The sequence below is a fragment of the Trachurus trachurus genome (assembly GCF_905171665.1).
Source record: "Trachurus trachurus genome assembly, chromosome: 16".
NCBI classification, from domain to species: domain Eukaryota; kingdom Metazoa; phylum Chordata; class Actinopteri; order Carangiformes; family Carangidae; genus Trachurus; species Trachurus trachurus.
In genome coordinates, this window is record NC_139902.1 from 21,563,978 (window position 1) to 21,586,801 (window position 22,824).

At 42.5% G+C, this 22,824-nt stretch overlaps 1 protein-coding gene across 1 annotated transcript in view; it reads right to left on the reverse strand.

The window, feature by feature from the left end:
- Positions 1–325: 325 nt before the first annotated feature.
- Positions 326–22,824, reverse strand: part of LOC310999437 (eukaryotic translation initiation factor 3 subunit H) — a 56,627-nt gene continuing 34,128 nt past the window's right edge. The window contains exons 4-8 of the mRNA XM_083989866.1: positions 18,679–18,778; positions 15,165–15,314; positions 6,966–7,086; positions 1,079–1,211; positions 326–633 (exon numbers count right to left, since the gene is read on the reverse strand). Coding sequence (XP_083845992.1) covers positions 539–633; positions 1,079–1,211; positions 6,966–7,086; positions 15,165–15,314; positions 18,679–18,778 — 599 coding nt within the window. The 3' untranslated portion in view covers positions 326–538. The remainder of the gene's footprint in view (positions 634–1,078; positions 1,212–6,965; positions 7,087–15,164; positions 15,315–18,678; positions 18,779–22,824) is intronic.

The following is a 22,824-nucleotide window of genomic DNA, read 5'->3' on the forward strand; positions in this document are numbered from 1 at the left end:
AGTTCTGTTTACAAGAATATCATTGTTCCCACCACGTGAACCGACACTTCAGCAAATCCACCAATAATTGGTTTCACCTGCTTGGCGTTTGAACTGCAAGACGAAAAGCATGTAGCAATAAAATGATGTATTATGTAAGTACCATTCTAGTGTATAATTATTTTGTAAAATGCACGAGATTCATTTTAGCATATTCTGAACAAAGCTAACCATTTTGTTTTGTGTGCATAACAAATAATGTCAAAGCCTAAAGTATAATAACACTGCAGCTAGGATCAAAAGAAGATTTTAGCTCAGGTGTGAAAACATACAGAGTTGGAGAGGATGGAGAGATGCGAGTCTTTTATTTCAATCAAAATCAAGTGATCTTCAAATATAATCTTGTATCCAAGATGAGTTTTGGCATAAAAACAACAATGAATACATTTTAGAAAACAAATGGTGGTTTTGCATCTCTCTTTTATTAACCCCCCCCACCCACCCTCGTGCCCTCTCTTCCCTGCCTTCACAGATCCTTCCTCCCCCCGTTGTCTTTCCTCTAGTTGTTGCCTTGGAGAGCTTCGGCCATGAACAGCTTCCCCAGGTTCTGCGAGGTGAACTCCTTCACGTTGTTGCAGTAGTTGTTAACTTGCCCTGTTGGAGAGAAGCCACATGAATCAATGCGCCCACACACAAAAACACACACACATGCCCACGGAAACATACATACATGTGTGCATTTGTACACAGACATGCACACAATTAGGTGTAGGCGACAGATAGGGCGGTTTTAGGGGAGGGGGGGGGGACAGCAGCACAGCAAAACATCGAATTAGTGGAAGAAAACTGAATAAACGGAAAGATCAGACATTTTGTCTGAAGGTGGAGGAGAGCTGAACAGCATGAAGCAGCAGGGAAAGGGGCGGTGGAGTTGGAGATTGAGTCAATAAACTTTAAATTAATGTAATTTCAAGATAATGGCGTAGATAATTACAAAAACGAACCCGAGCTCCTGTGAGGGAGCAGAGGCAGCTGATGGAGTTTGGAGGGGGGTCTCTGAGTGCTCTGTGTGTGTGTTTGTGTCAGTGTGAGCACATACCTGCAATAAGCAGCGTGTCCATGCGTGGTGGAGGCTGGGGGGGCTTGAACATTTTGCTGATGTCCTCCTCAGGCAGCGGGGGCTCCGCTCTGCTCTGTCGCTGGGCGTTCTCCTGCTGCCGCCTCTGCAGGTACTGGAGGGAGGGACACAAAGGGACAAAGGGATGGCATTAGTGGAGGAGGGCACAGGAGGGGGGAGGCAAAAGAAAAACAAATATAAATAGCACAGTGAGCGAGAGAGAGAGAGAGAGAGAGAGAGAGAGAGAGAGATGTGAAAAGGGAATAGATAGTGCAAAAAAAAAAAAAAGATAACGGACAGAAAAGGATAAGAGGAAGGCATGGGGGTGATGGAGGCCAGAAGGAGTGAATAGGAATTTTAGGTGAAAAGAAAGGGTGAGAGAATGATGACAGGAAGGTGGGGAGTGGGAGTAGAGAAAGTGAAAGATAAAAAAAAGAAGGTATGAAGTCAGGAACAGGAAAGGGCAAGGTATCAGGAAGGAGAGAAATAGTTAGAGATGCAGAGAGCTGAGCGACAGCGGGTGGTGAGGAGAGGGAGGCAGAACGGCCGGCGTTGGAAACTATGGGAGAAAAACTAATAAGAATGAAGTGAGACGTAGAGAAACGTGGCGATGAAAGAAAAGGTGGGGTGGGGGGAGAGACGGAGAGGAAAAAAGGAGAGCTGTAAGTGCTGACAGGGGATGGAGTGATTAGTGGAGGCCTGACAGTCGGTAAATCAGCGAGGTGCTGGGTCTCTGGAGATTCTAAAAGCCTTGTTAATTTGGCAAGATGGAGGAGAGACTGACACAGACCAGTGGAAGTGGAGGTCGCGGCAGCCACGCAGGAAAAGCAGCGGGGTGGGTGGACTTCAGTGCTTTCAAACCAAGCATCCCACAATGCACCACAAAGCTGATAAAATTGGCTCAGATAAACAATAAATGAAAAAGACAACTTTTTGCTCCAAATGAGTTCTGACTGATTTAGTTTTTTTCCCTCCCAATGCATCACAGCATCACTGTGCTAAATCAAAATGCTAATGTAGGACTGCATACAAATTGTAGAAACAAACAGTTTTACCCTTTTATATATAAATATAGACATACACTCTCTGAGAAGTATTCACCCCCCCTTTCAAAGTAAATGTCAAAGTAAAAAAAACAAAACATCTAATTGATCTAAATTAAGTATAATTACAAGACATCCTCCTTCAAGTCAGTATTTTGCTAAAGGCGCCTTTGCTGCTATTTTTCCCAGTTTTTCTTTACAAACACCTCAGACTCTGTCAAGTTGCACGGGGACTGCGAGGGAGCAGCAGTTTTCAAGTCCTGCCGCAAAGTCTGAACTGGATTGAGGCCTGGTCTCCTGTGTAGCCTTGGCTTTATGTCTGAGGTTGTTGTCTTGGTTGAAAATAATCCTGTCTCCCGTCAGAGTTGTCTCACTGATCGCAGCACGACGCCTCTCTGTTTTGTTGTTATTTGTTTGGCGCTGGCTCTTCCCGGGCCTTCCAGGGCCGGTATCGTGTTGCTGGTTGTCTCGGTGTTCTCTCATTACCGCCGCTCTGCTGGGATCCACCCATCCCGGTCTAATTATCCTTGGCTTCCCTTTGGATGAGGTCAAAGATATGCACCTAATGGTTCATAAAGGGTTTTCAGTGGGTCTGTTCTGGATGTCGTCCAAACCGAGGACCTCTGGGTCAGACACTTAAACCCTCGTACTCTTTTATTTCAGCTTCTTTGCCACCTGTTTGGCACACACACACACGCCGGTTGAACTTGCGGAGTTCAACAACCATAAATTTCTTCTGATACACATTTCAGCCATGACGATTTGACATGGTTTAATTTCATAACAAATACTTATATGGTTCACAAATAATAACTCAGCGCTGAATCATCTAACTGAGGCCAAATTGTGTTATTCACCATAAATCATGATTCCACGGTTCATAAGCCTAATGCACCGCGCCATACCTAATCTTTTGCAAAGTGTCGCCTGCTTCTGTGGTCGGGAAAGAAAATAGAGGATGAATAAATGTGGAGTAGTGAGACATAAATTTCCCGGTACAAAGACTAACTTGGCCACAGATTGTGCCTGGGAACCTGCTATTACCAAATTTAGAGGGCTATAAATGAAAAATGGAGCCCCTCTCAGCACACCGCCTTTTTGCAACTTTCTATGATGATTAATAAGGTTCCATTTGTCCGGGAAGCAGCGGGGTCAATAACACAAGATTACACAGACCGGCGTACTGTAGATGCCTGAAAGGTGTGATAGAGGCTCACTTTCTGCTTCGCTGCCTGTATTGTTTGCTCATTGTAGAGAATCACGTGAAACATGGAAAAAGTAGGTGCCATTAAAGAGGCTGTCTGGGTGGTATTGTGTGTGACATGAATGCCTGTGAGTGCCTGCGTGTGTATGTGGTTGTGTGGTTGTGTGTGTGTGTGTGTCAGGGGTGAGGCTTGGGGGCTGCGGTGATGAGAAGGTCGGTGGTGGAGGATGATGGATCATAATGGCTGCAGTGTGGGGGATTGGCCTGAGGATGTGTGTCTATGTAGGTGTGTGTAACTTCACTGCCCTGGTTGTGAATGCCTCGTGTGCTGCATACACACACACACAAACAAACACACACACACAACTACCTGTGGTCACACTGATGCGTGTTTTGTTGGAAGTCTGCATAACGTGTGTGAGCTCTGCCTCGGCCGTATCCGCTGTCAGCCAAGATGATGATGACTCAGCACGATGGACATTAATACTTCAGACGTTTCGTCATTTCCACGTGCGGAGAATAAAGACAGAGTATTGTTGTAGTTGTTTGAACGTGGGTGTCAGTTCGTGCACACGCACACCACACAAATGTGTGAGTCACCTCCTCCTGCCTTTTTGCTTTTCCATTTTTCCTGACAGTGTGTGTGTGTGTGTGTGTGTGTGTGTTTATCAATCTAACTGCTTGTGTTTTCATGTGCTGCTGAATGTTTATGATGCATCTGGTTGAGGTTGTGGTTGCAGATGGTACGTCTTCATCCTTGTGTGCATGTGTGTGTGTGCGTGTGTGTGTGTGTGTGTGTGTGTGTGTGTGCGTGTGTGTGTGTGTGTGTGTGTGTGTGTGTGTGTGTGTGTGTGCGTGTGTGTGTGTGTGTGCATGCTTAATGCACACCTTTTGTTCTGGTCTTTTTGGTGCTTCTGGCTCAGTTTGTGTTTGAAGTTAAGTGTGTTTTACAAAGTGCTACTGCGGCTGCTTTTAAATGAAGTTTGGGTTTGTGATGCGTCTCTCTGGTACAGAAAAAGAATGGAAAAACAGACGCTTTTCACTTATTCATTTAAATAAAAGAAAGACTTCATTTATTAATAGCAGCTTTGTGTCCGTATCTACCAGCGCGCCCCCCTGGCTCCAACCGTATTTGAAGATTGTCTGAGCATGACTCATGGTATTTAACCTTCTGAACCAAATTTTCTTTACATAAGGATAAATTAATGACGGTATCGCCGAGGCACCCTCGTCTGGCTGAAAACGAACAATTCTTTCAAAGGAAAAAATAATGCAGCAGATGGAGGAAGAAACGTGTCTGAAATTCAAGCGATGCTGATCTGCAGTGGGCGCGTGTCAGCAGCCGCAGTGAGGTGGGGGAATGATAAAACCATGACAGGTATTTGAAGGTTAACATTAGTCATTCTTATCTCATTAGTGTCCCGTCAAAACAACAGGAGTGACTTTTAAACCAGCCCCTGTGTCTTTACTCAAAGTTACTAGGAGTCGTATTAGTGGTGGTGATTTTCTTGTCGTCTGCTAATTAATGTTGGAACGTTAATGCAGCCTCCGTCAGGCAGACTGGATATCATTTGGAGCCCACTCAATCCGGCGCCATGTCCCACTCCTCCTGCAATTCAAATCACTGTCACTGTGTATATATATATTCATGTATTTCACTGAAAACAATGATTGTGATTGTTGTTGGGTCTTTGTGCCAAACAAACAAACATATTCCTCTCTCTGTGGAGAATATGATGTGCAGGTCGTGACGTTTCTGTAGCAACAACAGCTCGTGGTGCTAACAATGCACAACATTGTGACACATTCTACCTTCATCAGAGGAAAATTCAGCTCCCGTGATGGTAGGTGTGTGTCTGTTGTGTGTTTGTTTGTGCTACCTGGTGCTGTTGCCGCTTGCCTGCTGTGATTATGACTGCAATTGGTTGTGTCCATGTCTGAGAGAAGTGTACCTGCTGCTTTCCAGCTGAGTCTGTGGCTGTAGGTGTATCTGAAAACATGGGGGTGAATTTTTTTTTTTTTTTTTTTTTTTTTTTGTGCTTTGGGGCGAGAACACGTGCTTTTTCTGGCTGATTGGTATCGTACCCGGGTGACTCAGCATGTGTCACACGCTATAACCTTTCAGCCTGGTGGCTATACCAGCCGCTCGCTTTTACTGAGAGGTTTTACAGCCTCGCCAACTGTGCTCTGCGAGGACTGTGTGCTCCTCTAGGAAAGTTAACGCAACGATTGCTAACCTTGAGGAGGACGTTTCACAGCTTTCTGATGAACTGCTGCTGAAAGACTCTCTTGCGTCCAACTCCGTGGAACTCCAACTTCATGCGCAGCTGCACGGTCCAGATGTGTTGCCTCCGTCAGTGCAGCTGTTGAGGACTCGGCTCTTGTGGGAAGTTATCCGCTGCTTTCCTCCTGCTCGGCACCTCACACGTCAGTCATCCTGAGCTCGAGTGCTCAATGGACGCGAGATGAGGCGGTGACCCTGTCTAACAACAGTCCAGTCCAACCAGTGAAAGCTCCTGTGGTTCTGGCTTCCCCCCCGGCAGATGCCTCCTCAGTTCTGCAACCGTCCAAGCTGGACTGGTCCAGTTCTCTCCACCTGTCGCTGGCGTTACTCGGACAGCTGGTCCATCCACCGTGGGACAGCCGAGAGATGATGGAGTAGGTTTCTCCTCCTCCTCCCCCTGTGGCAGGATGCTGAAGGGCAGTTTGGAGAACCGCCTCGCTCCCACCGGCAGAGGAGCGAGAAGGTCCCTCACGTCACCTGCCGCCGCGCTTACCTGTTCAGACCACACGTTCACAGCTGGTGAGGTTTGTGCCGTCTGTGCCGTGGTCGGTGGCTCATAGACACCGTTTTGTTCCATCACTGCAGCTGCTCTCCTCCTCTACCACCACACTGACAGCCAGCTCCTTCATAATCAGGGGTGTATGTATCCTTAACACCGTCTCCCAGAGTCCCACGGCCTTTGTCATCCTGGAAAACCTCCAGGTTCTATCGGCCCCGTCTCTCCACATCCATCAAAACAATGATTGTTCACCGGGGAACAGCCTGTCACCAGTCAGAGCTGACCCAAATCGATTTTAACAACCTTATTAACTTTCTAAAACAATGGAACAAATTTGTTTTTATCTCACGTCCAAATCCCGCTCTGGGCCAGTCACTTCAGCAGAACGCTGAACTTACTGTCCTCAAGTCTCAGTGTGGGTTTTTCTGACAATTTCAAACTGTTCTGGGATCGACTGTCTCACCACTCACCCTAACAAATGAGGCTCACACAAAGACGAGCCACCAACATACAGAACACACTTTACTGACTCCGAGCAGCGGTCTACTGCCGTCCCCTGGCATCAGCACCTCGCAGTCAGGGTGTCTCTGCTAGACTGCACATTTTAAAAGGTTAAACAAAAGTACACGACTGCTTGTTCCGCACAGAAACTTTTTCAGACTCTCCCAGGCTTAGTCGCTTGTTGTGTTGCCTTTTCTTTCAGTTGTTTTAAACACGCTATATAAATACACTTTTTGGTTTGTGCGTGTTTCTGCTGCTGCTGCTTGCTCATTCGATCTGTAGGTGGTACAGTATATATACACTTCACTTGTGTTTGAGTGTGTGAGTGCATGAGTTACCTGGTGCTTTTGCTGCTGCTGCTTACTCAGGTTGCGGCTGTAGGTGTTGTATTTGACGATGTCTTGGCTCATATCATCCACTCTGTCCATCAGAAGCTGAAGGCTCTTCTCCAGGTGGTTGCTGGAAGAAAAATGTCAGCATGTAATTCATTTGTTGTTTGTCTGCCTGTGTCTTCTCAATAATGCACTCATCTTTAATTCAATCTGATGAATAACTATTACTATTTCAACACGCAATGGTCACAGGCTGATGACGCCTTCCTTCATACATACTACAGTATATTGTTAATCAGATATGACGGTATTTATGAAGACAAGAAGCACCAATAAGCATGTGAAACTGCATACACAGTTAATGTAATGTGAACTTGAACCTCAATCCGAGTGCTTGTTATCGGTTTGCTCACCGCACCTACTACAGCGTTAGGGAATATGTGCACATCAATAGTTGAGGGCTATCTAATAAATAAAACAAACTTTTCTGAAGCGGGACACCATGTTGATGTATATATGTTGATGTTATGTGTAAAAAACCTACAGGTTGGTCTCGCTCAGTCTTTATCGAGTAGTTGCACGACTCCCCAGCGAAAAGCCATTTCCAACGTATGGGAAAGCTTAACTCCACCTGTCAGTCACCTCCACTCAGGCAGTTTACATGCTACACTCACAGTGCAGGGAATTGAGATAACATCGGTGAAAAGCCCTTTGATCAGATTCACATATCACAACGAGGGGTCGATGATATTTCTCAAGAGACAATGTCAAAAATGCCATGTTTACTAATACAAAATCCTCTTTTCTGCCACTAAACTACAGGACACTCGGATGTTCTTAGCTTTCCCTCCCGGTTGCAGCTCAAAAATGCTACATGGACTTTTTTTTTTATAGACTCACTGTCTGCCATCTATTCTGACCTAATCTTCTCAAGTTCACCTCACACCAGATATGTTGGGATATGTTGGTCTTTTGGATCCCAAGAGACATCTTACATCAAACCCCTGCTGTGGGGTTTGACAGTACTCCGACCTGTGGACCCCTCCTCCTGTCCCTGTGCTACATCTCTGCTTTTTTTTTTTTTTTTTTTTTTTGGAGGGGGGGGCTTTTCGCCTTTATATTTGATAGTGCAGTCGAGTTTTCTCTGCTCATCTTTTCCCCAACACTGCTGTGCTGACAATGCTGACAACACTCAACACACAACTCTACCATCATTCCCTTTTCTCTCTCCTCCCATGAGCCCCCTCCCCCCTACCTTTTTTTTTGTTTTTTTGTAACAGGATGTCTCACAACTGCCTTAAAGTTTGACCTTCGCGAGACAGCAGAGCTGAACTTCAAGTCTTCCCTGCTTCTTGTACTTTTCTCTGTGGAATTATATTGTTTCATTTATGGCTGTCTGGGTGCTACATAATGCAGCATGTACTGTGGGAAAACAGATTCTGACTGTTTATTTAAATGACAATTGTGCCCGCAAGGACTGCTGGCACTGTGTGTGTGTGTGTTTTGGCTGGTGTGTATACACTTGTGCAGATGTTACTGTTTTTGTGTGCATGTGTGTTTTATATTGTGGCTGTACATTGTGTGTGTGGAGACAGAGTGGAAAGAGTTTTGTGTGATTTTAAACTACTTTTCACTCTGCTTGGGGTTTTCAATTAACTGTTTTATGAATCAATATTGCTCTCTCTTGCCCTCTCTCATCTCCTTTAACATTTCCTGGAGTTTACAAACTCCTAAAATGAATTTGAAAAAATCCTACCCACCATCTCCACTGCTGTTATGTCTAGAAAATATTGATTGTGAATTACTTTCTTGAAGTATATTGATATAGAGGACTTAGCAACCCCGTGAGAACAACCCTCTATGAAAACCTGCTTCGATACATATTTCTTTTGTATCTGGTCTGGTGCGTCATGGCTACTTTCTCCATTTTGAGCCTGTGGGCCTACAGGCTTCATTACCAAGGAGAACTCAAGGAAATGCCCTCGTGAGCCACTTAAAACTGTGTGTGTACAACTTTGTTGAAGGCTTTAGGGATTACAAAATATTAAAAAAAAAGTTTGAAGATTTCATTTTTAAAGTTCATTACAATAAACATTTGGATTTTTTTTTTTTTACTTTCAATGCTATGAAGGTGAGAAACCAAAGGGGAATCATTATGGAATCATATTATGCACAAACTGTAACATGGGTGATTTACATTTTCTGCTATTAGTAGTTTGGGAAAAAAGAAATCACGTTCAATGTACGACTCTGTTTTCACCTAAGTAATTGTCAGTATTAACATTAGCAAACTGCCAAGAAGAAGTAGGCTCAGTGGCTACAACACTCACCACAATAGAAACAAACAGACATGATTAATGTGCATATAATCAAGTAACCGTACATGTGTATTATGTGCACATCTTGAACCTACTCATTGTGAACACATGTATCACTCAGCCGACTGGTAACAGCGTCATTACAATTACATGCAAACATGCCTGAACGCAGGGAACTAATGGATCCATGCATGCATGCAGATGACTGCAGGAACACTCCTGATGAGCCGTTGCTGATTTATACCGCCATTCTCACATGCTATACAATCTGATAAAAACTCCCATCTATACCACAACTTGGCAGCTGCATTAGGTGTGTTAGTGTAAGTAATGAAATCATCTACCACAGTGCATGTGCACAAACATTGCAGATGGGTTTATGGTTCCATTCCCTACTTATTGAACTGTCGAGAACGCAAAAAAAGGGAATATTGTATGATGTTCACTCGCCCCAAAAATTACTTTCATAGGATAGAGCGCCTGAGTCACTTCCAGTACCATCATGTTTGCCTCCGAGGACTGTTTGTGTGATCAGTTTGTCAACCCTGCAGTGCGGTGTCAGAGCTGTAAACATGAAAACTGATGGACCAGGACCAAATCTCGCCATAACACTTCCCCACTGTGTCCCTCTGACTGCGTCAAAATTGATTCTCGCTGACGAAAGCCCATTTAAAACTATTTCATCAAGCAAGATGGTAGCTAATTTGTGTGGTGTGCATTTATAATGTATGCAAAGGAAATCATTTAGTCAGAGCAGGATCCTTGAAAACATCTGTCGTTTATGCATGTGTCAAGTGTTGGAGCTAAACTGAACAGAAGTGTGTGTGAGGGTATGCGAGTGTGTGTACGTCTGAGTGAATGTGTGGGCTTGTTTTTTCTTATCCTGGTGGATGAGGACTTCAGCCTGATTACACACTAACCCATGGGGGTTCACTTCATAGTTAGGACAAAATGAACGTCCCCACAGGCAGAACTTCCTTTTCTTTTAGGGCTAAGGGTTAGTTTAGAGTTGGGAAGATTTAGGTTTTTGTCAGAAACAGGTTAAATGTTTGATTAAGGCATCAAGTTATGATGGTTAAAGCGGCCAACTAAAATTTAAACAACTGAAATTAGATAAATTAAATGGTGAAATGAAAATGAAGCCAACGCCTTACATGGTTGAACACAAACTTTGAAGCTTTAAGCATTTCCCAACATGAAAAATAAAGTTGCACACGGTAAAAAAAAAAATACAAAAAAGTATAATGTATTCTACCCTACACGGTGCTCTGGCCGTAGACCCTGAAAGGTTAAATTATTCAGATGGATCAGTGAGTCTCCTCCATCAATCCTGAATTAGTAATCAAAGCCCATTGAGGGATTTCCTATCATCACAGATTCTATTTTAAAGTCAAGTTCAATGGCAGCTCATACTTAATGTGTGCTCAGGTCCACAGGCTCGTGACCAAATTCCTTACGTGTGCCAAGACACCTGGTCAATGAAACTGATTCTGATACACAGGGGACACCGGAGGACAAACTCTAAAACTGTATTGATGTGCAAGCAAAAATGGGCTGGCATTCAGTAAATTGAAAGTTCAGGGGGGGAGCTGTTTAACAAAGCTGCCAAGGAAGTGCATTTCATTCATACAATGAGTGTTTTACTTTGATGGAGCCTTTTTTTTTTAAATTTTTTATTAACACTGATGCCAAAATATGGATCGCTGCCCTGCCCCTGTAGCAGAGTAATATGTTTAACAGTCAAACTCTAACATCGTCCCAGCATATGTGTGTGTGTAATGCTACTGTGGTGAAAAGTTGAAAAACTTCTGCATAAAACATATTTCAGACTGTATTTTCACACCGACTCGAGTCGGCTTTCAGCTAATCTCGGTGAGCGTGAATCGCCTACAGCCGTCATCATTATTCCATTAAGGAAAAGAACAAAAAAAATCCATTATCAGAGAAAAGAACTATTATTGGCTGGTGATCAAAACACATTTCCTCAAAGTCCATCTCACTGGATCAAATTTTTCAGTCAAGGTTCATTTTTCCCCGAGAGTATTTCATTCATGGCAACATTTCTGTCGCCTCCTCCTTTGTGATCCTATTTTCAGTTATTTCTCTACACTTTCGTCACTTGTCTCGTTCCTTCTACATCTGCAACTCAAATAGAGTCTTACAGATCTTGTCCTCTCTCACTCCACTTCTCCTATGCTGAATATACACTGGGGTCCAGAAGTCTGAGTCTGGGTATTCCTTAGAGCAGAAAGCTATGTTTACAAATCCTTCTGTTGTCCTACATTTCAGTACAGAGAGCCAATTACACTAATCAGACAGAAGGTAATGAGCTGATGGAGAAGCCCGTTTTACACTGCAGAACAAAAAAGCAAATATGAGGTTTAAAGGATGATTTACTCCACAGTGGGAAGAGTTTAAGATGGATGAAGACCATGTAAGGGGGCCCACACAGGAAAGGCTTTCTGGCCTAACAGGAATATAGACTACTTTCTAACACTGCAAACAGAGGCACTTCAAGACTGTTTAGGCGAAAAGTTACATAAATGAATTTACATCAATGCAATCCATCACCTCCATCAACATCATCATCTGTGGTAAGAACAAACCCTGTTTGCTGGAGTGAAACTGCATTCACTCAGCCTTAGACATAGATGACATTGACAAATGGGGCTGCAGATTGGAAAATGAGACAAAAGGAAAAACATTAAATAAAACCCATTATCGTTTACTTTTTTTTTTGAAGGGGTGGAAATGAGGAGAAATGGGTGGGGCTGTCAGCAGAAGATGTAGAGAGATGGACGCTACAATCCAATACGAGGACAGAGCAGCGCCGCAATCTGACAACTTCAGGAAACAATTTCATCTCGCCAGACATCCCATCAGCATTCACGTCGAGAAACCTATGGGGAGGGCAGGGCCGCTTCTGCAACATTTTAGGGTCATATCAAAAGCTATGTTTCACCCTCTGAGTAGTCATTTGGAAAATGGAGCAATATGCAAGAGAAGTGAGGTATTCTCCTTCAGTCTATTTGACAATCTGAAACAAATGTGTGTGTGTTTGTGCTGGTGTAGAGCTTGGCTGGCTGCACACTCTAAACACAGAGTTCATTAAATTGTTGGGTTACTTGTGTCACAGGACATAGAGGATGAGAATCACAACAACTGCTAGTGTACGACAAAGCGGTGCATAACTAAGCACAGTGAGTTTGCGCGCTAACAGAGTGCAAATCAGCAAATCAGCACTCTGAGTCGTTATTGTGCTAATTTCTCACACCTGCCCCTGGGAAGCTTTTTGATTAGCAGCTTCACAGCTGTTGCTCCACTTGCAGCAGTTTATCTCCATAAATGATTGCTGATAAATTCTCCTGAGACCGATGCTGAGAGCCTCTGAGATCTAAATGCAAGACTTAAAGAGCCCGGCTGTGAGTTGATATGGTGGGGTGATATTTGTTCATATTGTGCTCATTAGTGATGGAAGACAAAGTTTGGCAGCAAGTCCTTCTTTTGGAGACATTTATGAATAAATATTCTTTGACATTTAGATGTGGCATTTACTGTACCTCGTTTTAGACTATATATCCCAATCAAACACCCAATACTAACCCAGAGGCATACCACTAAGCCCCTGAAATCAGATAGGTAGAATGTGTATGTGGACTGATCAAGGCAACAAATACTTGTTAGGGTTTGTTTTGGCTGCATTATGCACTTTACACCTCCAGTGTCCTGATACTGCAGTGCAAGGTGGTTAAAGTAAGGTTTAAAGCAGGAGTCGGCAAGTAAGTTTGGCCTCAGGCCACTCTTTTTCTAATCCATTAGTTGGCGGGCCAGAACCTAATCAAAGGCTAATTTAAGAAATTGATTGATTAGAATCCAAGTGGAATTTGTTTTGTTGCTGTGGCCAAAAGTCACATACATACACACACATTTTATGGATTTACTGAACTGCTGTTATTTTTTTCATATCACACATATGTCTGCCCTTCTCAGATGTCAGTATAGCAAGTAACAGAACATTTGGGACTTGCTATCGGTAAAATGAAGTACCGCTGCAGCATTAAAAAAAAAAGCAAATCTGGACAAGCCATGGCTGCAACCATGATGGAGATCTATTTCAGCACCCGACTGCAGTGAAGGCCTCAGCCTGATGCGTGACAGTGTCCGTCATTCTCCCTCATTCACCCACGAATAAAAAATATAAGTATCTTCAGGTGGAGTAGATTCTCTATTTAGACATAATATCTATATAATTATATAACACTAATAATATTGCACAATGATTAAAAACTGATTATGAAAATAATATGGCGGGCCAGATATTATTGCAGACAGGTCAGGTTTGGTCTGTGGGTCGCCAGCTGCTGACCACTGGTATTCAGAATTAGGATGACCTTTTTTATTATTATTAGCAAATCCCATGAAAAGACCAAAGCCAACAAAGAACTCATCCTGTTATGTACAGCCCTGTGGAGTCTCACGGTTTATGCACCATATCACTCCAATAACCTCTGAAAACTATTAAAAACACAAAAGAGCCATAGAGCTGCATTGGGTGACATATTTCTTCATCACAACAAACAGGGACAGTGTCGTTCATACTATTCAGCTCTTTGTTGTATTTTCCCCTCTGATTGCTCCAGTTTATGATGGGCCACCTAATCTGACTGTTTCTTCATGTGTGCTGTCAGATGAGAATTCAATTTATATTTATTTAGAAAATACACAGAGATGCTGTGTTCATTGTGGTGAAGGCATGTGTAAATCAATGTAATAATACAGCTCTTTTATTTAGTAATAGATTTTGGAGGCTAATGACACACTAGCTTTAGCTCTGGGATTTTCGTGATGACAATATTAAGATAAAATCAAACCAGCCTTTCTTGGATGTATTGAAAACATCACTAACAACATACACAGTGGGTAAACCGAGGACACGACATACTCCTTCCTCCAACCTTGAACAGTTCAGAGCAGAGGACACAGATGAATGTCCAGGGGTCCCCTAATGTCAAATCAATTTTAATTTAGAAGTAGCTTTAACTCTTGTCTCTTAAAGAGGCCAACAGGTTGTAAGTTACCATGACATGCTTTTAAAGAAAGACGCTGTTCAAAGGTAACTGCATTCTTCAGATGTAGTAGATATGTATTCTCAGTACTATTGCAGCCAAGTGGCAACGAATGAAATCAACGTGACACTTTGCTAATAATCTCCATTTCCTGGATTTGATTGTAGAATAATTTTACGCAGTGGCTGATGAGACTCACTGAGGTCTGTTCATAAACCTTATTATGTCATTATTGCTTTCATGTTGGATCTTGTTCATGTGCTTAGAAAGCAGCACGAAGGAGGAAGCGTTATAAAAAAAAAAAGAGATGCCTTAATGTAATGACAACACGGAACATGGGTCCAATTAAAAAAGTCACAAGATTGGAAAGCTCCAGACAATTATGATCGTTCAATGATCTTTTCAAGAGAAATATAACCCTTTCAGTTTCTATATTCTTCAAGGGAGCATCGCAGCTTGAAAATAAGTAAAAAGATGAATGTGCATTGATTCTAAACTAGGTATAAAGTATTGTGCTATATGCACAAAACAGAGTGAGACCAAACCCCTCTAGAGTATCTACAGAAGTGACATCACCTGTGTTTTTTCAACAATGTCTTTGTTAGATTAGAAAATGCACTGCTGGACTCGGGGTCGGAGGTTTTTCAACAGAGGACAGATGTTGATAATGCTACACAATTCCCCGCAAGAAGCAGCAGCATCTTGTAAATGTTGATCCCTTGAGGAGAACCTGTGTGAGATAGTTCATCCAGATAGCCCATACACCTGCATTTACAAGCAAGGTGCCTGGCCTCAGGACCTCTTGGTAAATGGCTACTGACCTGCTTGAAAGGTTGAGGAGCTCATGCTTGTCTGCGACCGTGGACTTGTCCTCCAGGTCCCACATCAGTACGTTGATGAGGTGGGAATTCTTGATGACAATGGGCACCTCCTCGAACATGTGCTCGAAGCCAATGTTAGCCTTTTTCAAGCTAGAGAGAGAGAGACGGGGCAAGAGAACAAAAGTTAAGACATAATTTCCTTCACAGTGGAGATGTTGATGTAGAGTGTAGAGTGAAATGTTGGTGCCTTTTCCAATGAGACTGAAGAGGATTTCAATGACACGCATTCACTGTGAAATTCCCCTCAATATCCTGGTATGAATTACAATCATATTTTCCAGCCTTAAATGACAGAGACGTTGTTTCTGTTGTGTGAACAAATAGTTCTATTTGCTAAAACCCCAGAGAACATTATCCATTTCATTCTACGCCTGAGACATTGAGTGGTTTTGAGGGGACAGCTTGCCTGTTGATGCACAAAGACACAACACATAAGAGTGAATCAGAGGTGGAAATTAGACTATAACAAACAAAACCCATTCCAAGAAAAACCCAGCTCTTCGCTGATCCAGGGCCATTTTGAACATATTGTCAAAGTGAAGAGGGAGTGGGTGGGGTTAACAATTATTCTGCCTCTACATCTGTTTTCTGGCAGAGATCCTCGCAGGTCTCCCTCTGACTTATTTGCATGTTTTAGTGTTTGTAGGCGTACTGTTTGTTTCCTATTACAACACAAATTGCAAATGGAGTATTGTATTGTTACCACTTGCTTCGCACTTCTTTGTAATTTCAACCTCAGTCTAGAAGTGGCTGATCTGATGAGCTTGTATCGTGGACAATCTTACAGAATGTCATCACTGAGAAGTTTCTATATTTAGATATTTAATTGAAAAGTTCAGTGCTGCTAAGTGCTCACCAGACCACGTTAATTGTCAAACAATTAGTCCGTGAACCATGGTGGGTGTCGGCAATCCTTGCACTGCCACAACACCCTACACTCCACAGCGCTTCTCTCAGCTGCAGACATTAACCACAGGTGATCGTTTTAAGGTGTTCAGTGACCAGAAGCATTAATCCTAATCCAACAATCATGTATCTTTTATGGAAAACGGACAGTCTGGGCATCCCAAATTAATATCATCACTGTCCGAATATAAATACTCCATATCAACTTTATGAAAAGCAAGACCTGTTGTGGCACAATTTGTAAGCTATTGTAGAGTAGTGCTGAGCAGGCAAACAGCCAAAAAGGTGTCAAAGCCGAGGAGGGATAGAAATCACAACTTCCGTTTGAACTTTCAGTTCAGCTCAATAAAATCAGTGCGGAAACTGAATGAAGATCGCGATTAAGATTTGTGGACTGCAATTCTTCCCAAACCGACTTTCAGGTGATCTTTTTTTTTTTTTTTTACCAGATCACTACAACTACCCAAGTCATATATAAAGGTACTTAACGTCATGCATGTTGCCTTTTTAAATATCCTAATACGAGAGGACATTCATGTTGCCTATCCCGAACTATAATAGACTGAGTAGCCTTAAATACTTTTTTATGGGCTCTGCTGATGACTGTGGAAAGCACAAGCGATTTTTAACCACCTCAGGATCTTAAAGCTGCATCTCCGTCTCTCCGTGCGTCTCTCTCTCTCTCCCTCCGACACGGGCTTGTTAGCACAAAAGCGAACCTCAAACTTTGCCTAATGTCTCACATAAATCCAATGGCATTGACTGCCTGCCTTGGTTCAGCCTGTCACTTGTGCACAGTGCATGAGCTACAAACTAATGTGTGCATATGTCTAATTTTGGCTCGTTAGACGTGTCGTGGTTGTTATGGGATCAATACGCTCGCTGCAATAATCCACCATGTGCACTGTACCAGGAACAGAGACGTTTATACTATGCTTGTCTGTGTGACAAATAGGGTTGTGGAACATCATTTGATTCTGATAAGGTCATTTTGATAAATGTTGTTTTGTATTCCAAGTTGAGCACCACCTCAGGCAAACTTCAAGAGGAGACTCAGAGGCAACGGAAGTGGACAATCCTGCCTCGGGCTGTCAGGGCGGAGGACACAAATCAGTATGGATAACACCCGTCCATAAGGAAAATCTATAAGGGTATGAACACTGTTTGTTATACATATTGGCACAATTATCCATCTGCAGTGCCATAAAATATTTCCTGCACATTATGACCTTTTCAAACACCTGATAAAAAGGCGTCTATGAGGGAAAAAGAAGGACAGATCACTGTAGGGCTGGACAAATGGCTCAACCCTACTGGACTCTGGCACACTTAATGCCACGCTCTTTCTAAGTTGGGCCCCGCTGGACAAAGGCAAAGGTTGACTCCACAGGCTGACTAATTTGATGCTTTAGATTGTGCGCTCAAGTGGAGGCTATTGACCACAGCCTCCAATAGTCCGGTGGACTTGGAGGCCAGTTCAAAGAGATGGGTCCATTCAGCGCTCATCTATTCCTGCCTTTCATTTCAAAAAGGTGCACAATATATGCAAGCTTATGTAACATCAAATACAGCAACATGAAAGAGAGTGCTTTTTCTGCACACTGCAATGAGTGTCAAAAAAATTGAAAAACTTTTGAAGTTTTGTATCATTGAAAAAAAAAGATATATTACGGATATTCAGATTTCTAAGCTATTCTGAAAATAAGTGGACAGGAGCAAGTTTGTTGTAATGTGGGGGGATATTGTCCTTTCCAGCCCTGAGCTGCCCTCCCTCAATCATGGGCTTGTTTGGAACTCTGATAGCCACAGATTGGAGCAGTAATAAATCATAGGAACTAATGAAAAGCTGCAGAATGAGAAGTATCCTGACTCTGGGCCAAACACACAGAGTCAATAACAGAATGCCTGGTAATAGAGACGCGCAGGTGGAGAAATACAGAGGAAATGGGAAAGTGAAAATGAAATGATGCGGTTAAATTGTCTCTTCTCCCTGCAAGTACACTTGCTTTTAGTGGATTTAAAAATGTATATCTGAAGTTTCTGAATGGGCAGCGATTTGATGCCTCTGGGACTTCTTTGTTGAGCTGTTAAGCTTGCTTTTTTTGTCAGGGCATGTGCATGCGACTTCATGCATGTGTTTATGCCGGTGAGAGCGTGTGCACTTGGACTACCCTCAACTGGCTAGAAAATGGCCCCCTCATTACATTCATTTTTAGCTGCAATTTAAAAGCAATTACGATAAGCCTTGGGGTCAGAAAAGCGTAAACATGGTACATTTGTTTGACGGGCCAGGACAAGCTGATAAATCGTCACCATCAGCATCCATCTCCAAACTGCTGCTAAATGCCTCTCCTTTGCAACCACTGAAGAAGCAGAATCAAAAGAAGGGAAAGTCTAGGCTTTCCTCCGAGCAGTGTTTATTTATACATATGCACAAAAACATACACAAGAATTATTTGTGAACATCTGCACTTCCGTGTGCATGTAATTCATGACACTCATCCAAACACTGTCTTTCTTTTCATGCGTTGCTCTGTGAGCTACTCACCCCTCAGGTGTGAAATCCTTCTCTTTGCAGATTTCCATGAGTTTTGGGGTAAGCCTGTAAGCCTTGAGGGACAGGGAGCCTTGGGCCGTCTTTATGGGGTCTAGAATGACAAGTGGGAGAGATGAGAGTCTGTGAATCCAACAAACAAAAAGGCTGCTGTTCAAAATGTATAAAAATTAAATATCTATTATCTTGTGGCTTTTTAAAACATGTGAAAAAAGTGGTTTGAATTGTGGCCGATCCGAAAGAACTGGTATCATGTAAAACTTTACAGTCATCAGCAGACACACCCCGGAGGTCCATTGTACCATGGTGCTCTGGCACGCACTAAAGGAGATGGGGGTTAATGCTCCTTGCTCATGGCCACCTTACGGATGTACATTTGTCATTCAGTTTTAGCTGCCCACATTTTCCCTGTCAAAAAGCCTCTTATTACAGGCCTCCGTTTTTTTTTTTTTTACCCTTGTGGGCAGCTGCTTTCAACTGAACACTTCCAAGTCCAAAGCTTCTTGTATGTTAATTCGCAGCTGGTTATCAAAGTTGTTCCCTCAGAGTAACAGTGTGTATGAAAAGGACAAAGTATGCAGAGTGAATATAAATCTACAAAAAAGTCAAAGGTAATTTTTCACATTCTGTAACATCCTAAGAAATTGATTTAATCCGTTAATATATTGTGTTCACCTCAGACTGGAGCGGACATTTAACTCACTTAGATTTAACCATTTTCTTAAGCTAATGTTTGACCAAGAGGCTGGTGATAAAATTACAGAGATTCACAGGCTCCCCTCTTCTTGTCCTGCCAATAAGCAACGCTAAATTTAACCACTAAATCTGCAAATGCAATTTGGCATCACATGACAACATGACATGATAAATGACTTGTTTTCCATTTGCAGAATAAAGATGCGTGTGTCTGCATTGTGCATGACCCACCAGAATGAGCCAAAATTACAATATTGACTCTAATTCAGACTGCACATTGTCCTGAAAATAAAAGCGGTGCGCCACAATTAAGTGCCTTTGTCTCTGGGTGTTTTTCCCAGACACATATCAAAGGTGTTAGATTAGTATTTACAAACACAAAAGACGTCAAACTGATCTGAGAATCACGGTGAAAACTAGTTAAATCAAACACCGCTTATGAGAAGGTGCTGTGTGGAAAGCAGCTATGAGTGTGTTTGTGTTGGTTTTGTTGAGCCAGTGGACGATGATAGATGATAAAGGTGATAGATGATCATCAGGATGATGGGTTACACTGCTTTCACTCAAAAGGTAATGCAACGTAAAGAAATGCAACACAAGAGTTGGAACATCTCAGGTTAATGTATTATCTCATTAAACATCCATTTGTACATTGATTTTCATTTAACTGATGTTTTTTATGGATGGATTTTTTAAAATAAAATCTATTCATCTAACTGGAGAGTCAAGTTAAAGTAACAGTTAAAAAGAGGTAATAGTACCCAACCAAACTCAGAGAAACTGCTCTCTCGTCCAATTCTATTTCACTCGCCTTTCTGCTTCTCGCTACAGAGAGAAAGTGGGAATATTGGCTCAGACTGGACAGGCTGACAGCCACCAAACCACAGTCTACCAAAAAATTTGACTGAGACTTATTCCCTTCCCAGCGGCCCACTGTGAAAAGCCATTTGCCTACAGCACAGAAAATCCCAGACAGAATTAACAATTGACAGCCAACGTCAATTCATGCTGGGCGTTCTCTACTGAGCTGATGTCCAGTTTCCTGAAGTCAGTTTAGAGAATTGTGATCAATTTTCTTAAAGAAAGATGTTCCAACTTCAAAAAGAAAAGTATTGACGCTTCCTCGGATGAATCAAACAGAAGACTGACTTCTGAGTGGCGTTCAAAGCTTTCCTCTGATGACGTCTTGTGCCTGATGGCTTGTACATGACTTGAAAGCTGTGGAGGTCAGCTCTGTGCCTGTCTGCCTTTTCATCTGTAACTGTTCTCCTCATGTAAGAAAACTGCTGTAATGGTGAACCCGTTTAACCATTCATTACCCGGTCATTCAGCCTCTGATTGGTTAACCTGCTCTAACTCGGAGCTGCAGCTGGACGGATGCTATTAACTCGCCGGTTGGTCGTCTGATTGATTCGTCCATTGGCATAAAATGACTGGTAGGCTAATGACAAAGAGAACAAAAAAGGAATCAATTTTCTTTCCCTTTGACTTTAAACAGAGATAATGTCAATTCCTTTGAGGTGCTTTGATCCATTAAGCGCTGCATTATTGATTGACATTAACAGGAGCCCTCGTTTAGAAAGAGAGCGGGCTGACTGACTGGCTGCCTGAGTGGCCTGCTGGCTGGCAGAACTAGATCAGAGGGGTTCATGTGTCAACTGGTTAAAATGAATCTTTGTCCATCATGGATTTGTACAATCTGAGTGCCGAGGACACCGACGAGAGCAGGGAGGAGCTCCTTTAAACCCACCAGCGCTGAAACGCTGATGACATTGAAAGCTGTTTTCATCATTTTTTTAAAAAAAATTGCAGTTGCTGCTTCTCACTTGACTCTAAGTGAGTGGATAAACACAAGCTGATTTAAGGCAGCATAGTGATTTCATTGTACGTTTTTTTTTTATATATATAACACCCTGGCTGTTCTTTACTCTCATTTTTCTCATCATAAACCTGAGGGAGGTAAACTCAGCAGATCATAAAATTTGCAATAGAAGCAGAAAATACTGTCCTGATATTATCTGGCATTTTCCACACATCAATATTTGATTGTGTGTCCTTAGCTTGTGTGGCTCCTATTTCAGCACCATGGCGCAAAAGTCGGAAACCACTCTTCCCATTTTTGTGACTTGGACCACACATGTAAAAAGCCGACAGTACAAGTAATGCATCATCATTTGGTTAGACAGTGAGGGGTTAAATACACACACTCTCATAGTGACAGCTTTTAATACTGCTGTCATTTGATAGATGACTGTACGCCATTTGGGATAGCAGGTGTGCATTGTGGCGATCTCTTAAAGGTTTTTAAACTGTGAAGCACGTGCAGGGACATGACGTCCATTAGTTGTATGATGGTGACCACCAGCTGGTTAGTCATTTTTATTCTACCTCTCTGCCACAGCCACTCGTGCTGTTAGTCTCAGACAGACATTGGTTATCTCTGCAACACACTTGCTGCTGCTGCTGCTGATACATTTTATAGTGCTGCACCTGCACGGGATCTTACGTTTTACTACCACAACACCCATGTATGCACTGATGTTGTTTGATAGAAGGTTGTCAAATCTAAATATACATATTTCCATCTACCTTAATGATGATGGTTAAATTTAGAGGCATTTGCGCTGACCTCGACTCATCTTTTTCTTTTGTGTTGCATTCATTTACTATGGGGATTTAATGCTGAAGACCACATCTTAAGAATTCTCACTGACAGTCCTATTCTCGGATGCCTATTGATTAAAGAGACCAAATTTGACTGCGGTTGTTTAATCATGGCTCAATCCTAAATTAATATGAATCAAAAATGGTTGTGATCAAGTCGTTGTAACAGTGAATCCTCTCTCTCTGGGCTCGTTTCTTTACAGCTTCCTCAATAAAACATTTCCTGGTGGTGATGGCAACACACTGGCCATGAATGTGACCATGTGACCGCTGTGAGGAATGACCGACTGCTGAACCCGTCTTGGTTATTCAAACATACTGAACAAGAGGGTTTATGTTGCCACTGAAATGAGAGGATAAAATCTGTGCTCACCATAAAACTATCGTTAATAAAGAACAGAAATCTGGCATTGATTTTGTATCTTGTAGCACAGCTCAGGGATAACAACACCACAAAAGGAATATTTTTAAATCCAGTTTTGTTTATCATGACTCAGCACAATGAACGTGACATCTCATTTTGGAAAATTTGGCGCCAAGGCCCCATTTAGAGGGTAAACTGAGTGGAATCTGATCAATGTTTACTGTGACCATTTAACCATAAGTCAAGATTTCTGTGACAAATTTTGAAAGGGTTTCGTATTAAGGTCCGATTAGATAAAGGGATGAAGTGATGGCATGACTCACTCGAAGGCGAATGGTCAACGTCATTGGGAGAATGTTATGTTGAACTATAGTTAATACCTGTTATTAAATTCCTTCATCAACTATATGAGATGT